The sequence below is a fragment of the Pan paniscus genome, chromosome 6 (assembly GCF_029289425.2).
Source record: "Pan paniscus chromosome 6, NHGRI_mPanPan1-v2.0_pri, whole genome shotgun sequence".
Taxonomy (NCBI): Eukaryota; Metazoa; Chordata; class Mammalia; order Primates; family Hominidae; genus Pan; species Pan paniscus.
This window is the reverse complement of record NC_073255.2, coordinates 151,822,711-151,841,718: the sequence shown is the minus strand read 5'-3', so window position 1 is coordinate 151,841,718 and position 19,008 is coordinate 151,822,711. Positions and strand designations below refer to the sequence as shown.

The 19,008-nt window shown below is 37.2% G+C and overlaps 1 protein-coding gene across 2 annotated transcripts in view; it reads right to left on the bottom strand.

Moving 5' to 3' along the window:
• Window positions 1-258: 258 nt before the first annotated feature.
• Window positions 259-19,008, bottom strand: part of MDFIC (MyoD family inhibitor domain containing) — a 97,520-nt gene continuing 78,770 nt past the window's right edge. For both annotated transcript variants that reach the window (XM_063606355.1, XM_055115329.2), the window contains exon 5: window positions 259-3,302. In XM_063606355.1, coding sequence (XP_063462425.1) covers window positions 3,055-3,302 — 248 coding nt within the window. In that variant the 3' untranslated portion in view covers window positions 259-3,054. The remainder of the gene's footprint in view (window positions 3,303-19,008) is intronic.

Below are 19,008 nucleotides of genomic sequence, written 5' to 3'. Positions count from 1 at the left end.
TTTGACATATTATAGATTTTTAAAAGAACACTGTGTTTTGAAATCACATGTCAATGATCATAAACTGATCGATATCTTTCATAGTTCATTTACGGACATGAGTCATGTGATTTACATAAGAAGACTAGGAAATCTTCAGACAGGGATGAAACATGATAAAGATAACCTCCAGATTTTAACTTATGGTTGAATTCTTTCAAATATTAGTCAATATGTCAATTAGATATAAACATACGGTAAAGCAAAATAAAGAAGTCATTTTTAAAAATTTTCAAAATAGTGTATTCAGGATAATACAGGTCCAGTTTTAAAATATTTTAAAAGCCTTTCCACATTTAAAAGGACACCGCCTATAACTATAAATTCTAGCACTTAGTCATGATAGCCATATACTTCAACAAAACATTTTACATTAAGAAATCATAAGATATATTGAAACTAGTTTCACATTTGCCTACTTTTCCTTTTTCTGTTTTCCTTTTAATTATACAAATGCTTTATGGAATAACTGTCTGGAGTAGACAAGAGGAAAAGTACTATGAACATAAATACAAAAATAAAATTCTGGTATCCATTAACATTCTCTGTTATGGAGAAACATTATTTCAAATGTGCTAATATTTTCATCACAAATTGTGCCAGTACATGTTTAAATATTAGACAAACCACTTGGTTGAAAAACTTTGCATATAAAAAGTCAAATATTCTAACAATTCCAGGTCATTAGGAGGTTTCATGTGTCCATAAACAGATGATATTCTCACATCCTAATATATGAGCATAAGTTAATTTTGGGTATATGTAAATATTTAGATTGTGGTTACTGTAAAATAGTACAAAGATTTCCTTATATTTTATGTAACAAATGAATTAAGTTCTTTAGAGGAGAAAAATGAAGGCAGCTGTTTACCAGAATTATATTCAGATCCCAAAATTTAAAGGTTTTGTATGTGTGTATGTATGTGTAAATAGCAATAAAAGAAAGATTCAAAAGTTTGCTAAGTTTTTCTTTTTAAGCCCTTTAAGTAATGATATAACTAGAAACTAGGTTTCATCTCAAAGGAAAAACCACAGGTGATATATTCTCATGCTTCAGGTTAAAAACCTCTCTTAAAAGGCTAGGTTTGCGAAAGCCTTCCTAAAATTATGCTTCTGTTGTTACTATCAATTTGATATTCAGCCAGAAAAATTAAAAATAATTATTAATCCCAAAGCATACTTTCAAAATTTCTACTAAGAATTACATTAAATCAAACCAAACTACAATTTTAGAGAGATCAAACTGAGTAGGAGAGAGCATGGTATGAAAATTTACTCTCCCTTTCATCTAAGCCACACACTATAGGTCTCAATAACTATATAATTACTGTTGTAATTGACTGATTTCTTTACACTTAAGGATCATTATAACCTGCCATATTAGTTTAATTTAACATAAAATCGTAATACAGAAATTTGGTCACAGTAGTGGATATCTAGATTTCTTCTGCATTGAAAAGAATGGTTTCCATTTATCTGTGTTTACAAAAAATAGCACTGCTTAAGAAACAAACTAAACAACTAAAATGTTCTCATCCCAAAAAGACCTAAAGCTCTCAAAATAAAAGAAAGCCTTTCAATAACTCAGAACACTGGGATTTTAATATTAAAAATTTCCTAATTTAAATGAAATGTGTCAGAGTACTCAATCTTCTTTATTAAATAGAGCTATTTTACTAAGGCATTATGTTTTCATCAAAAAAGTATGATAACATTTAAATTATGTGTAAGAAAATGCATATTTTTAGTTAATTTAAACTTTATAGCTTTTTCAAAAAGCTGTATTCCTACAACTAATAAAAAAGTATGCTGAAGGCACTGTTCTTTTAACTGGTTAAAGGCACACACAGTTTAGGGTGTCCACCTAAATCTTTGTCAAAAATCTAAATAATTCATTTAAATAGCAGATGAATCACTCATTCTAAGAGAGTCCTCAAATGCCACATTCTCCCTGAAGCCTTACTGAATATTCTGGTAGCAATTCTCTGCATATTCCGACAGCATTTTGAGTTTATTTCTCTTATAATCCTCACTTCAGTATGCCTTGTGGTATGGTTCATTCTTTACAGATCTCCTTAGTCTGCTAAATCTCATGTTCCTGTGGACAGGAGTGGAATTGTATCTGTCCCCACAGTCTGAGGAAGAGAGTCCACACAGTAGGCATTCAGAGTCTGTTGAACAAGTGGAGAAGGTAAGGGAGAGAGATCAACACTGGTTCCCAACTATTATGTGGGCTTGTTTCCTAAAGTTTCTTTTAAAATAAAGACTGGTTTATTTATTTATGTATTTATTTATTTATTTATTTAGAGATGGAGTCTCGCTCTGTTGCCCAGGCTGGAGTGCAGGTTGGAGTTCAGTGGCACAATCTCGGCTCACTGCAACTTCCGCCTCTCGGGTTCAAGCAATTCTCCTGCCTCAGCCTCCTGAGTAGCTGGGACTACAGGCGCACACCGCCAAGCCCAGCTAACTTTTTGTATTTTAGTAGAGATGGGGTTTCACCATGTTGCCCTAGCTGGTCTCGAACTCCTGAGCTCAGGCAATCTGCCCACCTTGGCCTCCCAAAATGCCAGGGTTACAGGTGTAAGCCACCGTGCCTGGCCAAGACTGCTTCCTTTCAATCATGAATAGATACATATCAAAATAAACTGCCTCGTTTAAATACACACTGAAAAATAATATATTTGGAGCAAAGTGCTCCTGAGAACGGTTAGAAGAAACAGAAATACCGGTAAAAAGGAGAAGGCATTTAACATTTGGGAAGGGGGGTGTCAAAATGTCCCTAAGTTATTGTAACATATTAAGAAATTTATAAAACTAGTTAAAGTAGTTAAAATTTCACATATTAAACCATGTAGATTTGGTTAAAGTAAAAAGGCTTTCAGAGATTACTTACAATAATGAGTTAACAGTGCAAATTCCATGTTGTTTCATGAGAATCTTACAATGTGCTTTTCTTCCCCCCAAAAGGAAATTTTTAAACACTCTCCAGTTTTAACACAAACAAAAGATAAATATTTATGAAGGAAAACAAATTCCACAGCATTCCATACAGATTTCCAAGCAGTCTGATGATTCACAACAGGCATCCATGATGCCACAGTCCATATCACAAGGGCAGTTACAGTCATCCCCCATCTCGTCACCACAGCAACAGCAGCAGGCTTCTGAGGTGCAGATGCCACATGACGCTTGTCCCAGGACAATATTGCAAAGGGTCAGGAATTCGCAGAACAAGCAAGCCAGGATACAGTGGACACAACAATCTTCATTTTCAGTGATGAGGAGACCATATAGTGAGAAAAAGGAGGAACACAAAATACGTGTTATCAATTGACTCAATAAGAATTGAGCAAAATAGTTAAGTAATCCACAACCCAAATGAAGTTTGCTTTGTGAGCTGGAAGCTCAAAAAGGAGCTTAAGTTAAACTCTAGATGAGTGATCTTTAGAAGTAGATACTTAGTTCGAAAAAAAAAAAAGTATTGTGTGTACGCACATGTGTTCACATGTATTAGATTATTACTCTCACAAACTGTGCAATGACCCTTGGTCCTAGATACCATTTCTCTATCCTTCTTACTCATCTTTCTATATCCTATTGCTCTTTATAACACTGGGCTAAAACAACTGCATTATAGTTATTAAAGTCCTTCAGAAATAGAAATTTCCTTCAATTGCTCCACCCACCTGCTCTAAAATTGGAAAAGAACAAACTTAAATAAGAAATATTTTATGTATTATTGAAAAATTAATTCAATAGTTAAACCAGAATCCATTAAGACTTCACTTTCCAATACAAATGATTCAATTTCATGGTTTTAGGCTTTTTATTTTGCAAATATTAAATAAAAACAGTGAGACTCTCTGGTTGGGTCCAACTATCGTTTCTAGAACGGTTCTTCTGCCTACTTCTAACAAAGGAATTTGTACCTTAGCAAATGTGAATAATGACACAGTAACATTGCTTTCCCACTTCCTTTGGTGGCAAAGAACTTTAACATCTCTGTTATCTCCTGACACATCTCTAATAATGTAATGCCTCTCTAAACAACAATGTTCATTAAACTTCAAAAACTGATTTAAAAAGTTGAGAAATCAAACAAATTATAATTTAATAAATTCAGATTCTAATGTTCTAATGTCCATTCCTTTATAATTCTGGGGCAAGTGAGAGGAGTAATGGAAGGAAATTTCTATTTCTAGATAACTTTAACACATGTAATAACATCATTTAAAACCAATGTTATAAGACATTTGCCTCATATCAGAAATAGTTGTGAATTTTTACCAGAATTAATTCTGGGTTGTTTTGTGTGGGTTCCTTGTTTTTTTGTTTTTGTATTTTGTATAATGTAAGTTTTAATAAGAAGATTCCACAACCTACAATAGCGATAAGACACAACAACCCCACCCTCTTCCCATTGTCACATGTCCTTTGTGTTTCTGTATTTGGCATTAAAATTAAGTGACCTCGATGGAGTGTCAGCAAACTGTGAAAACCAAAGATGTAGGAAAGAAAACCAACTTGTTGCTTGGCAGCCACGCTATAATAAAAAATCATGCGCTTCTCTATAGAATGCCATATAACTGCAAGTAGATGTGAATTGACAGAATCCCTCTACTATAAATTCCTTGGCTACAGATGCTTCAGGTAAAGAAAAACAAACACCAGGGTACCTACAGCAGTCTCTTAACTCTACAGGCCTATCCCTAAGCATCCCATCCTAAACTCCCTAACTCCTTGAACACCCCTCTGTTTCTCTGCAGTCTCTAACTTTGTAGAGAATTCAGAGGATGAAAGGAGAAAATGTGGAAACACAAAGTCATACACTCCACCTGGCAGATGGTGAAAAGGAGGAAGGGTCAGAGAGTACTCAAAAGGGAAATTCCAGAGTTGTGTTTGTAGAAGGACACACTGTTCTTTCCTTTCTTTTTAGTGCCAAGCCCACTTTTACATATGATGGTCCATGCAGCGATTGGAAAAACAAAAACAAAAACAGAGTTGTGAGAGTTTTCAGGTCTCTCCGTATTCCCCTAATATTGATTTCTGGTAGTAACCAATCATTTCAGGGGATCTCTAAAATCCACCTACATGAATAAAGGCCCATGACCTTACAACGTTCTGGATTTCTAGACAGTGTCCGTGGTTTCCCTCTATCAACACTGTTTCCATACTTTCTTCTCAGCATCTGTCTTATATGACTCTATTCAGTTGAGTTTTTCCAGAATTACATTATCGTCATGATTTGTAAAATATTTGTAATGTTATAAACAGCTAGCTTCATTATTACTTAGAAGATAGTGTTTAACTGGCAGCAAGCCAGTTTTATTCAATGTACCTTCAAGTGAATATCCATATTATATAATTCCAACAATACCTCACTGAAACCTTAACTTTCTATTCCACTATGCAATGCTTAAATATCAAGATTGAGAGAGGGACTCTACAAAAACCCACTTGACATTGAAGAACCTTTAACTGAATATTTTTAAAAGCCTAAGAGTAGTTATTGATTATGTAAATTATTTATATACTAGTCGTAAAATTTATCAGACATAGAACTATATATAATGGATCTATCCATTTTAAAGGGGAAAGAATGTCTCGTCCAGCCTTAGAAATAGACGGTTACAATATTTTTGAAGCCTCCTTTGGTCCTTTCCTGAATCCATCTTCCTCTCCATAGAAGTAACCACTGTCTTAAGTATTAAATATTAAATGATCTTTCCCTTGTTTTTTATTGTATTTTTCACAGCAGTACATGTGTACACACCCCTAAAAAATATATCAGAATGGAAACTATACTCCACAAATTGCTGTGAGTAGCATCTTCAGCTCAACATCCTGTATTTGAGATTTATCTAGGTTGATTCGTGTAGCTGTAGTTCACTCATTTTCCAGGTGCTTAGTATTCCATTGAATTAACATACAATGATTGATTTATCCATTCTACTATTTTTTATTTTTATTTTTTGAGACAGAGTCTTACTCTGTCACCCAGGCTGGAGTGCAGTGGCGCGATCTTGGCTCATTGCAACCTCCGCCTCCTGGGTTCAAGCGATTTTCCTGCCTCAGCCTCCCCAGTAGCTGGGACTACAGGTGCTGGCCACCATGCCTGGTTAATTTTTTGTATTTTTAGTAGAGATGAGGTTTTACCATGTTGGACAAGCTGGTCTCGGACTCCTGACCTCAGGTGACCCACCTGCCTTGGCCTCCTGAAGTGCTGGGATTACGGGTCTGAGCCATTGTGCCCAGCCTCATTCTACTATTTATGGATATTTTGGTCATCACCAGTGTTTTTGGTGCTCCTAACGTCACTGTTCTTGACATTGCAGTTTGAAACAATCTTATCCAAGTCTCCTAACATACATGCTAAGTAACCAGCAGTAGGATGGTTGGGTCACAGGCTTGCTCATCTTTAATCTTATTAGATAATGCCAAATTTGTTCCCAAGATTGTTGCTCCAAAATTTACTCCCACAAACCAAGTATGAGAGTGCTCATTACTCCACATTCTCACCAATCTTTGAAACTGTCACAATTTAACATGTGCAAGTTGTGTGTGAAATGGCATCTCATGGTGGTTTTATTTTGCCTTTCCTTGTTTCCTTATAGGTTTGGACATTTTTTCATGTTCATTGGCCATTCATGTTTTCTCTTCTTTGAAGGGAGTGTTCAGCATGTTCATGTTTTTCCCTAACTTTTATATTGGGTTGCCTCCTTTTTCTTATTAATTTGTAAAGGTTTTTCAGATATTCGAGATACTGGTCCTTTGTTAAATGATTGCCTTCTCTCAGAATGTGACTTGTCTTAATTAAAATAAACTAACAGAAGGGAGATAAGTTAACTTTTGAACTCAGAGAGTTTAAGGTGAGGAAGGGAAAGCCAAATTAAATCTTGTTTGATAACACTGGATATGGGATTACATGGCTGAGGAAGTTAAGTGACAGATAGAAAAATCTGATAATTAGTCAGCAAAAAGAAGAAGAGGTGTTAATAAGATTTGATAGCAGAATGAAATAAAAAAGTTTTAGTGTCTGATTCAAACCAAGGAACTCAGCTATGCCGATGACAGAAAGGCGGAAGAAACCAATAAGCAATTAGGAGAGAGAGATTGGATGTGATTGGTGTGAGATCAATAGCCCTGAGGATGAAGAGAGATGGGAGTGACATTCCAAACTAAACCACTAGTTGCCTCCCATAGGATATATTCATTTGAGAATTAATATTTCTTCCAGATCTTAGACTACAATGACACATGTCATTAAGATTTTAAAAGCCTTAAGCCAAGAAATGAATCTCTCATAACTCCTACTTTAGTAAACAAGATTTACAAATTAATTTGCCTGTTAAAATATCATTTTATTTTTAGTAGACAAAGAATTATTTTTAAGTTCTTAGGTCTAAATAGATCAAACACTCCTTTGCTAACTTATCTTCTTCAACAAAACCTGTTTTCTATATCTAATTGGTGTAAGTGGTTGCTTTACTAGAATGGGAGCTCTAGCTTCAATGCAGGAAAAGTATTTATTTGCTGTTTTCAAAATTGAGAAACATATTATCTTAAAAGTAGAGACGTTTTCATCAATTTTTCATTTTTGAAAAAAATTAGAAACTTACTTTGTACTAAACTCTCTTGTAAGGTCTTTATAAATATTGATTAATTTTATTCTAATAATACTCCTAAGAAGTCATACCGGTATTATGCCTATTTTACCAATGCAGAGACTCATTCACAGAAAATTTAGGAAATTTTCCCAAGGTCATAGAGGGAGTGAGTAGCAGAAACAGGATCAGGACCCAGGCAGTTAACCTCCTGAGACCATGCTCTCAGTCAGCAAGCTATGCTGCTGCTACAGGAGTGGGTCACTTCTAACACTGGGTTGATGTTCCTTGGAGGAAGGTCAGTTACAAATCCAAAACTTTCTGCTGATTTGTTTTGTTCATCTATCTGTTTTTAGCCTTGGTTTGTGTTCCTTTTCTTTTTAAAAAATTATTCTGAATTTTCATTTTAATAAAAAGTTGAAAATAAATGTTACCCTTCAATATGTAAGAACAAGTCATCACTAAGTTGAAGAATTAATAAACTGCCAGTTGCATTGTTAAAATAGACATAAGAGAGAAGGCAGTGTGGAAGGAGATGATGTCTCAATCAAAAGAAACAAATCTATAAATTTAAAACATAAACGTTAAGGACTGCAGTTACATGATCAAGAGCTCCATATGCAGGAGCTATTTATGTAAATATTAAAACTTACAAAATGGAGACATTGTTTTAAAACAAAGTCCTCTATAATTTACTAGAAAAGCACTTTGGGTTACTCTGAAAAACCAAATCTATTAACAGGCATCTAGAGAAGCCACAAACCAAAATGCATTTACAAGATCATAGAGCTATTAAACAACATGTATCTACAGAAGTATCTACCAGAAACACATTCATATTCTGTATTTTTTTAAATAGAGAAATATCTAGAAATTACAACAAAAAATTAGCCAAGAAAGCTTCCTTAAATTCTACCAGATCTTTAAATGATCTGATTGTTATTCCTTGTCAAAAATGAATTTTTTTTTTGGTGGGTCTTTTTATAAAACCCTTCTATTTGTAACCTTCTATTTCTAAGTCATAGTTTGACTGTGACTCAGGGTAATGAAAAGGTTAAAATAAACTAAGAAGAAACAGTAGTTAATAGTTCCTATTCCTACCACTGCCAACAGGAATCAAGAGTCATAAAAGGCACGATAATGGTGGTTTTATTTGAGGCAAAGAGAAGATCATAAGAATGATCAAACTTAAGAAGGCTTGAATAGAGAAACAAACTTTTTTTTAAAAAATGGGTCCTCTGCATCCATGTGGCTTGCAGTCAGGAATCATCTTTTTCCCCTGTTCTTAAGATTTCAGTTTTTATGGTTTTATTCAGTCATTATTTACAGTTTTTGCCAAAACTGTTTAACCTCTGAGAAGACCACTGGGTTCTGGGAAAGATGCCTGTCCAAAACTGGGCCAAGCAAGAATTGCACAATTCAGTGTACTTGGAGGAGAACTCAGCACAAGACTGGCAGCTACTGTAAATTTAGGAAAACAGAGTAACACTCCAGAAGCCAAGTAGCTAAAAGGAGAGCATAAAAGGAAATCTTTACTATGTTTGATTTAAAAAGCAACAAAACCTGTTATGAATTACTGAAGACACAATCCCAAACAAAATCTTTGAGTCCCACGAAAGGTCACCAGTGTTACGCTTAGGCAGCTGGCCTATTACGTGGAGAGCTTCTAGCATCTCAACAGCATTAAAGTAACAATTGGAACTGAATTAAACAGCATCTTAGAAGTCTGGTGAAAATGTCTGTGACTGATCCCAGGAACTCTGTGCTGCTTAAAATGAGAGTGAAGATTAGCTTTGTAAAAACAAGTTTATAATGAAATTATCCCAATTGATACGGATACCTGATCAGTATGTGGCCAAATTACACTAGGGAATATGAGGAATGCAGTTTATTAAAGTGAAAGGAACCCTGATTGAGCCATCAGAAAACTATTTACACAATAAACTCAGCTCTCCTCTAAACGAGCCTCTTTTATCTCTTTCATTTCCTCCTTTTAAGATGTGGTATGGCAGGTGCTCTGAATTTCTTGGAACAGAGATACCAAACAGCTAAAGTGGAGTACAGGAAAGGACAGACAGCAGAGAATTCTGAGAATAACTCACAACCCATTTTTAAGAGAATGCATATTTGAATGGGTCTTATCTTATCTCTAATAAAGTTTCCTATGAAATAAGATGCTTGAAAGTACTTTCTTAATCAAGTCCCCATCATGTAAACTACATGCTGAGAAACAAAGGTTTATTAGCATTTAACAGGCCAATAATATGCCAAAGACCATGGATTAAAGCATGAACAATAAGAGTTATGTGTATTTAGTAATTTAGGAAATTGCTTTGAGGTCAAACCTGACTCTGTAGCTTTAACATCAACGCCACAGAGCACCCCCAGTTGTTCCCCATTCTTTAGCTGCTATGACTATCACCTGCCCAGTGGCGGTATAACAGGACTCTGTGCAGAAGTCTGACTGGGTGAAGGCTTTCCTCTTCCTAGATACTGCTTTACTGCGACTGTTCTTTCCCAATAGGAAAATCAAAAAGCAAGCTAGAAGCAGGCTGTGGTTATCCTGAATCACAGCCGAGATGGCTAAGTGAGCATCTAGCCTCTGTGAAAACCCAGCTGTGAGGGACCAGACACAGACATCTCTGGGGAGTTCTGCTCCTCAAGTGTGTGTGGGGGCGGGAAATGTTTACTAATACCACACGGTAGCTCAGCTCCAAGTAGCTCCATGTCTCCAAGACAGAGGACGCACAGCACTTCTGGCCAACAGCCCTAGCCTGACCTGCTGCCTGAATAAATTGGCCTAAAGTGAGCCTCCTACACAGAACACTCTGGCACAAGACTCTCCCAAGAGGCCACACATCTTAGCCAGAATCCAGTCAACATTTTCCTAGTGGGGAACAAAGTGAGATGGGTCAGGAGGTAAAAAGAAAGTTAGAGAAAAGCTACATTTTCCACTGCAGGACAAAGAACACCATACTTTGGGAAACTGAACAATAATCTTTACTATTATCTTTCCTCTCAACAAAGTCAAAAGAACCTAGGAAAAAAAAAAAAAAACAGCACTGCCCTCCCACACCCCACAAAGTGACTCCTCAGTAAGTTTCCTACTACAGGTGCAAATCCTAGAATCCATCTCCATCCTATGGGAGTTGCTTTTATATTTTAAATGACAGCGAGTGGATAGCATAGATTTTTTCCTTCTATTTGTTTACCCCGTTGCCTGATCTGTGGTTGATTCATTAAATATTCCAAATTCTCAGAGACATCGAATCCAGTAATTGTTGGTCATGACTTAACTCTAGCACTGGTCAAGTAGTCCCTTCTAAAGAGATGCATTTTACAAAGTCTAGGAAGTTAGGCTGGGGTGCGGTAGTTCATTCCTGGAATCCCGAGGCAGGCAGAATCCCAAGGTGGGCGGATCCCTTGAGCCCAGGAGTTTGACTACCCTGGGCAACATGACAAAACTCTGTTTCTACCAAAAAAAAAAAAAATTAGCTGAGTATGGTGGTGAGTATCTGTAGTCCCAGCTATTTTGGGGAGGGGGTTGGGGGGTGGGGGTGCTAAGCTGGGAAGATCACCTGAGCCCCAGAAGTTCGAGGCTATAGTGAGCCATAATCATGCCACTGCACTCCAGCCTGGGTGTCAGGGTGAGACTCTATACCAAAAGCAAAACAAAACAAATTCCAGGAAATATATATATACATATATATATATATACACACACACACACACACACACACACACGCACACTAGATAGATAGATAGATCTCAGAAAATATTTTGATTTTTAGAAGCTTAACACAGAAATCTGAAGAGGGGTAAAAGTTTAGTTATTTGAAGTGCTTATTTAAAATTTTTTACCCAGAAAGTCAGTTTTTGGGCAGAAAGGAGGGAAAGAAAGGCTAGAAAATATCAATGGTGCAAATAATATTTACATTCACTTACTGAATCTCTACATTTTAAGATCACAAGCTTTAATAGCTGGTAATAACATTACTGTCCTCATAGGGTTATGATGAAGATTAAAAGAGATAATGCACATTAAGTACTTAATAAAGGATTTAACATGCAAGTGCTTACTAAATATTATTACTGTGACAGCAGTGAAGATGATAGCAAAATATTTATTCTAGGAAAACCACACCTCTCCACCTACCTATGTTCCATTTACTCTGATTACCACACGGACATCGGGCCATTCTATTTTAACCTAAGGAGGTTTGTAAAAGGCTCTGACCACAGCCCAAACACTTGAAAGAATGAACCAAGAAGGCAACTCTAAGAAACAGAATTTGCAGAGGAGTGAAGCATAAGTCTGCCCAGAGAGAATTAGTAACCTTGTGTTTGGCTACAGCAGAAGATTTAAAAATAATAACCTATTTTTTCCATATTTCAATTATTATCTATTTATTTTCTCCAGAAGCTAGAAAGCAAAAACAGTAAAACTATACTTTACTTGAACCTATTCAGTGCTGGCTATTTTCAGTTGGCCAGTTGAAATATTTCTAATATAAGAAGTTTAAATAATAACAAAGTTGAATATAATTTCTGGATAATAAAATCTACTTTAGATCTTAAACACATTTTCCCAGAAAGGATCAATGTGCAACAGTTCACTCAAGTTGGTAACAATACCATTTATGGCTAGGACAAAAATACATGCAAGTAAATCCTCTAGTTTTAATGAAAATTCATATTGGGGTAAAAATAATCCAAAAAATCTCTCCCAAATGCTTAATATATTTTCTAATTTTATTTTCCCAACTGTGTTTATTTCACAATTCACATTTCAGCTTCATCTCTTTTCATTTGTCCTTGGCTTATACATTGTGCAAGAAACAAATGAAAATAAATCAGTTTTGTCTTGCTAACAAAACTTAAACCATAATGTACCCACTGGGTGATTCTGTAAAAGATGATGATGATGATGATGATGATGATGATGATGATGAGTAAAATAACACCTTGGTCACATCCAGTGTTTTCAGTCACTGATATTAGCCTACTGCAGAGATGCACAGGGTTGGCCAGGTCACCTAGGACATAAGGTCTTTATGGCAGCATGGGAGGAAACAAACACACTAAAAGAAGGCTGACTGATACTGACAATATTCACAGGACTGGGATCATACACAACAATTCTCCAGGCACTTGACCAGCCAGGGCTCAGCAAGAGTCCAAAGGGCACTTTTGCAATCCAAAGGGCTGAGAGGTCCCCAACAGTGACTGTTCCTGTAGGACCCCTGGAGGCAAGGGCAGCATCCCTAGCAGGAGGTGCAGACCTCACACAGGCAGGAGGAGCCTCGCCTGAGAAGACCCAGGATGCACTCCCCAGCCCTGACAGAAGAGACAGGCCCCAACCAAAGAAGCACAGCGGTCTAACAGACAGGCCAGGCAAGATGAAGCGAAGCAAGTAGAGTGAAATGTTACAGCGAAATGAGACACCAAAGCACGTTTCAAAGCAGTGCACAGGAGGTAAATCCTATTATTTATGGAATTAATTTGTGAATCAATGATGGCATTGTTACTCTTTCCACATTCCTCCCTCTCCACCCAGGTTATCTATTAATACCATTTGATTATTTTAAGGCACTATTGCAAGCCGCAGATGAATAGGACAGCATGACATTGAAATTATAAGGTATAAATACCTCCGCCTTAATTTAGTGTACAAACAATTCCAGAGCCAAAAACGATCTATGAACATGTTGTTTGCAAGTATACTCTAAAATTGCTGAAAACAGATAAACCTAGTTTTCTTATGCAATAAAAATTTTGTAGCCTAGTGTATTATTACTTTAAATTGGGGAAAATAAGGTAAAATTAAAACCGTCTTCCTGACGTGCTTCCCAATTCCCTGTGTTTCGTCTGAGTCACTCCCCAACTGAGTTATTACTGTCACAGCTCATTACCTCCTATTACCATTTGGGCAAGCTAATGCCAGAACTACAAAAAGAAAGGGTTGTAAGTGTCTGTGGTTGTTACAGCTGTTTGTTTGGTTTAAATAAGGCTATTAGCAACAGGGACACAACATAGTGGGGGCACACAAACAAAGGTATTTCAATTAATGATCACCCTTCCATCTTCATAAGTGGCAAAGACAGCCAAGTATTAGCATATGTATAAGGACTGTGATGCTGGAAACTTAAAACCAGCTTTCTGGTCTTGGCTCTGTCACTACTTGGCTGAGTGAGTATCTTGAACAGGTCATTTCATTTGGTGTCGATACACATACAAGGAAAGGGAAAATGCTAAGTTTGTTTCAAGCTCTGAAGTTCTAGGAAGATATAATCTATTTTCTATAACTAATAGATAGTTAAATCCAGCACAGGGTATTTTCTTGGCCTTGAACAGGACCATTACTGGGTTTAATGCAATATTCAAAACCAAATGGAAAGTTAATTAATGCGGAATACAAGTTGACTGTAAGTTGGCTAAGCCCCAGGAGCAAATAGCCATACTGTACAGAAACCCCACAAAGACAGGGCCTTGCCTGCCTTGTCGTAGATGCTGAATGTGGGCCTGGAAAGTAGGCTTCATATAAATAATGGCCAACGGTCAAAGTGTAAACTGTGTACTCTGGTCCATTAAAGACATTAGAGGCACATGGAATTAGCCACAAAAGACTCTCTGAGAGCAGTGAGTGCATAGGAAGTGGAAAAAAAATGGAATAAATACAGTCTTCATTCCTAACCAGCATAGGAGCCTGGAGACAATGCCTTCATGGTTAAATGTTCATTCAACAAGTCTTCATTGAGCATTTGACTACATGTCAGATTCTGCCCAAACTTCAGAGACAAAGATCAAGGAACGTAAAATGTAGGTAAATAAAAATATAGTTACAATACAGTGCCGTAACTGTTGTGATTTGGACAAACACATCGTGCTGGTAGAGTAAGTAATGAGTTCAATTGTTTTGTTTTTTGTCCTTTTTTTCTTTTCTCTTTGTGGAGAACAGCTTCTCACTATATTGCCCAGGCAGGTCTTCAACTCCTTGGGTTCAGGCTATCCTTTCGCCTCTGCCACCCTAAGTGCTGGGATTACAGGCATGAGCTACTAGGAGTATAGGCATGAGCCACCATGCCCAACTGGAGTAAATAATGATCAAGGAGTGTTACATAGTAAGTGCCTCGCAGGCATTAACTCTGCATGACAGACAATCTCATAAGGTGAACATGTGGCTCATTTTATAGATGAGGAACCTGAGGTTCAAAACCTTTATATAGTGGCTTGAGGTGCAAAGCTACTAAGGGGAGGTCTGGGATTCAAATTTAGATCTATGTGATTCCAAAGGCTGTTCTCATCACCAGTATATAGTGTTTCCATATTTTATTGTATTTTTTAAATTTTTATTTAGCAACCTTTTATATAGTGCTTACTAAAGGCCAGGCACTGCTGTAAGTAGTTTATAAATATTTACTCACTAAACTCTTAGAATAATTGTATGAGATAAATGCTATTATTAACCTCATTTTACAGATGAAAAACGGAGGCACAAATGGATGGAATATCCAATATCCAATTCAGATTTGTAAGATGGAGCTCTGAAAGGGAAGAGGAGAGAGCATAGGGTAGAAGGAGAAAGTAAGGGTGATTCCTGAGTTGAAGAAGCATATGTTAGATGAAATAAAAGCAAAGATTGTTCCAGCCAGTGGGGAAGTTATGCAAAGACACAGAGGCAAGCAGACAGTTTTAGAGATGCCAGTGGCTCCATATTTTTGTTGGATCTAAAGAAACCAGGTAAAACATCTTCAATTTTCCGTGTCAGAAATGAGGAAGCAGGAATGACATGCAGTGATAATATAGTGCCAGTGGGGTCAGACAGGATGACTTTGAGGAAATATCAAGAAAGTAGGATTAGCATGAGTTGATAAGACCTGGGATGAAGCAGTGATGAGAAGAATCAAGCGTGACTCCCTGGTTTCTGAAGCCATTTACTAAGGAAGAAATCCAGGAGGAAAAACAGTTTGGTTTAAAATATGTTGAGTGTGAGCCTTGCTAAGTCTGGGGATACTCAAATGAAAATGTTCAAAAGGAAGCTGCAGACCATGATCTGGAGTTTGCGGGGTAGTTAGTCTGGGGCTGGGGGGTGAAAGGTGGCTGAAACTGTCATAGTGAATGGGCTTATTCAACCACCCAGGAAGAATGTACTCAGTGACAAGGGATTCAAGGTAACAAAAGCATTTAAGGAAGGGAGGAGCTGGCAGAGGAGACAGAGGAGTAAACATGGAAGTAGAAACTCTAGGAAAGGGAGATCCCATGGAAGTGAGAGATAACAATATTTCAAGGAGGTTGTGTCAGATACTCTGTTTGGCCAGAGAAATTTTAGCGATGTGTTAGGGCTAGAAATGCATAGCAGTGACGTGAGGAGTGACTGAAAAGTGAGGGAACAGGGACCGCACATGCAGCTATCTTTCCAAGACATCTATTTGTAAACAGAAGGAGAAAACTGAGGATGCAAAGTCCATGAAGAGATATACTCCCACCTACACACACTCACTACACATATATTTTTAGACAGGAAAGACTGACATATGTTCACTGTTCTCCAGAAGAAACTTCAAACCGAATGCAAAAAGGGCTACTCAATGGAGTGAGTGTATGAAAAGATGGGCAGTGATGGGGTGTGTGCTGCAACAGGAAGAGCTGTATCTCCTCCTTTGAATGGAAGGTAAAAACAGGCTCAGAATCAGGTAAGTTTGTAGGTAGGGCCCAGGGTGGAGAGACCCTGAGGAAAAGCTGGATGGCCTCTTCTTCCCCTGAGGGGGAGGGAAAGTTGCCAAGTGCTTCTTTAAAAAGAACAGCACCAAAATGAGATGGCCACTGTGGAAAATGGGAGAGGGCAGGTCTGCTTGTCTTTGTAGTTCACTGCTGTGTCCCCAGACTGTACCTAGAAGAGTGTGGCACTTATCTGCCACAGAGTAAGCGCTCAAGAATGATTTGTTGCAGGAATTTGGGACATATTGAAGTTCTGTGGAGGGATTCTGAGGCTCTGGTTGAGACCTGAGACCACACATGCATAGTGACAGTGATTTTTATGGTCATCAAGGTTTCTTCAGGAGTGTTTAGCTCCCTAGTATAGACAGGGGAGTTGAAAAGACAGAGAATCCAGATTTTTGGTTCTGAAAGGATAGTATGCCAGAATGACAGAGTCACAAGTAAGTTCAATGTTTCAACAGGAAATTCAATTCTGGATAATGGGAAGCCAGTTTCTTTTGGTTTTTTTGTTTGTTTGTTTGTTTTTTGAGACAGAGGCTTGCTCTGTCATCCAGGCTGGAGTGCAGTGGCACAATCTCGGCACACTGCAACCTCTGCCTCCTGGGCTCAAGCAATTCTCCTGCCTCAGTCTCCCAAGTAGCTAGGATTACAGGCATGTACCACCACACCTGGCTAATTTTTGTATTTTTAGTACAGACAGGGTTTAGCCATGTTGGCCAGGCTGGGCTCAAACTCCTGACATCAGGTGATCTGCCCCCGTTGGCCTCCCAAAGTGCTGGGATTACAGTTGTAAGTCAGTGTGCCGGGCGGGGAGGCCAGTTTTAAACATATTTATACACATACATATATATTTTTTTCATGGTTAATTAGAGTTCAAGAGCCAGTAGGTGCATACTTATTTCTAACTAAGGGTGTAATTTTTAAAAGCAACAGGAACAAAAAATCAAAGGCACTTGATTAAAAAATAAAACAGGACTTCTCTACAAACTCCAGCACACTGGCCTGGGCATACAGCAGACCCTTAATAAACACCTGTTGACTCCATGCAATTCAGTTTTATGGCCTAAGGTAATGATGGCTTTTGGTTTTAGCTTCTCCTGTCACTCCACAGAACACATTTTCTAGGAGATATCTACCATAGATGTTAAAATGTTCCTTCTGAAATAACTACTCTTCTGTCATTCCAAAATGCAATTTCTGCATCCTTCCCTGAGCATAATTATTAGGAAAAAAATAAACTTCAACTTCTAGTGTCAACTTCAAATTATGTTATGTTATGGTGATAGTATTCCCAAGAGGTCCAGTTCCTCCAGTTTGATTTCCCAAGAGAAGTTATAGTGGAAATTTAGGCAGGTTTAATATTTCTTTGGAAAACTAGTATATTAATCCATTTTGCTCTTTTCTTTCAATTATAGTCACATTTCCCCCAAACTCCTGGATTTCTCAGTCTTCTAAGAGACAACTACTATTTATTTGTAGGGATATTTTTTCTCCTTCAAAATGGGCAGAATGATTAATATCCTTGAGCAAACTACTTAATAATTATTCAATTTTATTCTTCTAATTACCTCCTACATCCACTTGAGAGGATGTCTACCATCTTCCATTTTTCCCTTCAGTCAAGTATAGAGGAGGAAGGAAAGCTTGTACAAATTACCAGAGTCCTGTGCTTGGAAGGGGGCCTGAGGCCACACTATGTTGCATATCAATTAAAATCCCATGGGAAGATTTGCCTGAAAACCCTGAAAAATATGTGTCACCAGGTTGTTGACTTCGAAGCACTTCCTCTGTTTTCTCCTGCACTTATTTATGGAAATTTAAATTAAGACTATCTAAATTGTGGCATATAAAACCCAAGAAGTTCATTTTCTCCATTCTTCTGCAACCTGGCATTGCTGACTATGCACTGGTAAAAGCATGACATTAAAATGCAAACATGAAAACAAGTTACTTAGGAATTTAATATTTAACATAGTTTTTTAAGGTGAGAAATTGAATATGTCCTTTTTTATCATTTCAATTTAATGTAAGCAAAAAGAAGCTGTTCAAAAAAAAATCTGTGTTCTCTGCATTATGAAAATTACATACAGAAATGCAAATTTATAAAACATGTATGGTACAAAATAAATTACTTTTACTATAAAGAATGCTTTGGATTCCGAGGGACAAGAGCAGGCATTTTTAGTTTTCTGTGGTGTGCCATGGAGATAAAGTATTTTTAAATCCATAACATAGAATACCCAGGATTTTGAAGGAAACCAATTATGTTTAAATACAGGGACACATTCTGAGGAAGGGGTCATTAGGTGATTTCCTCGTATGAACATCAGAGAGTGCACTTACACAAATCTGGATGGTATAGTCAATGACATACTTAGGCTATATGGTATGGCCTATCACTCTTAGGCTACAAAGTGGTTCAGCATGTTACTGTACTGAGTACTGTAGGTACCTGCAACACAATGGTAAGTATTTGTATATGTAAACATAGAAAAGGTACAGTAAAAATACAGTGTTCTTATTTTATGGGACCACCATTCTATATGTCGTTCATAGTTGAATGAAATGTTATGTGGCCCTATGACTATAGTTGATAATATTAAAGTTGAGGTAGAATAAATATGTGCTTCTTTTTAAAGACATTAAT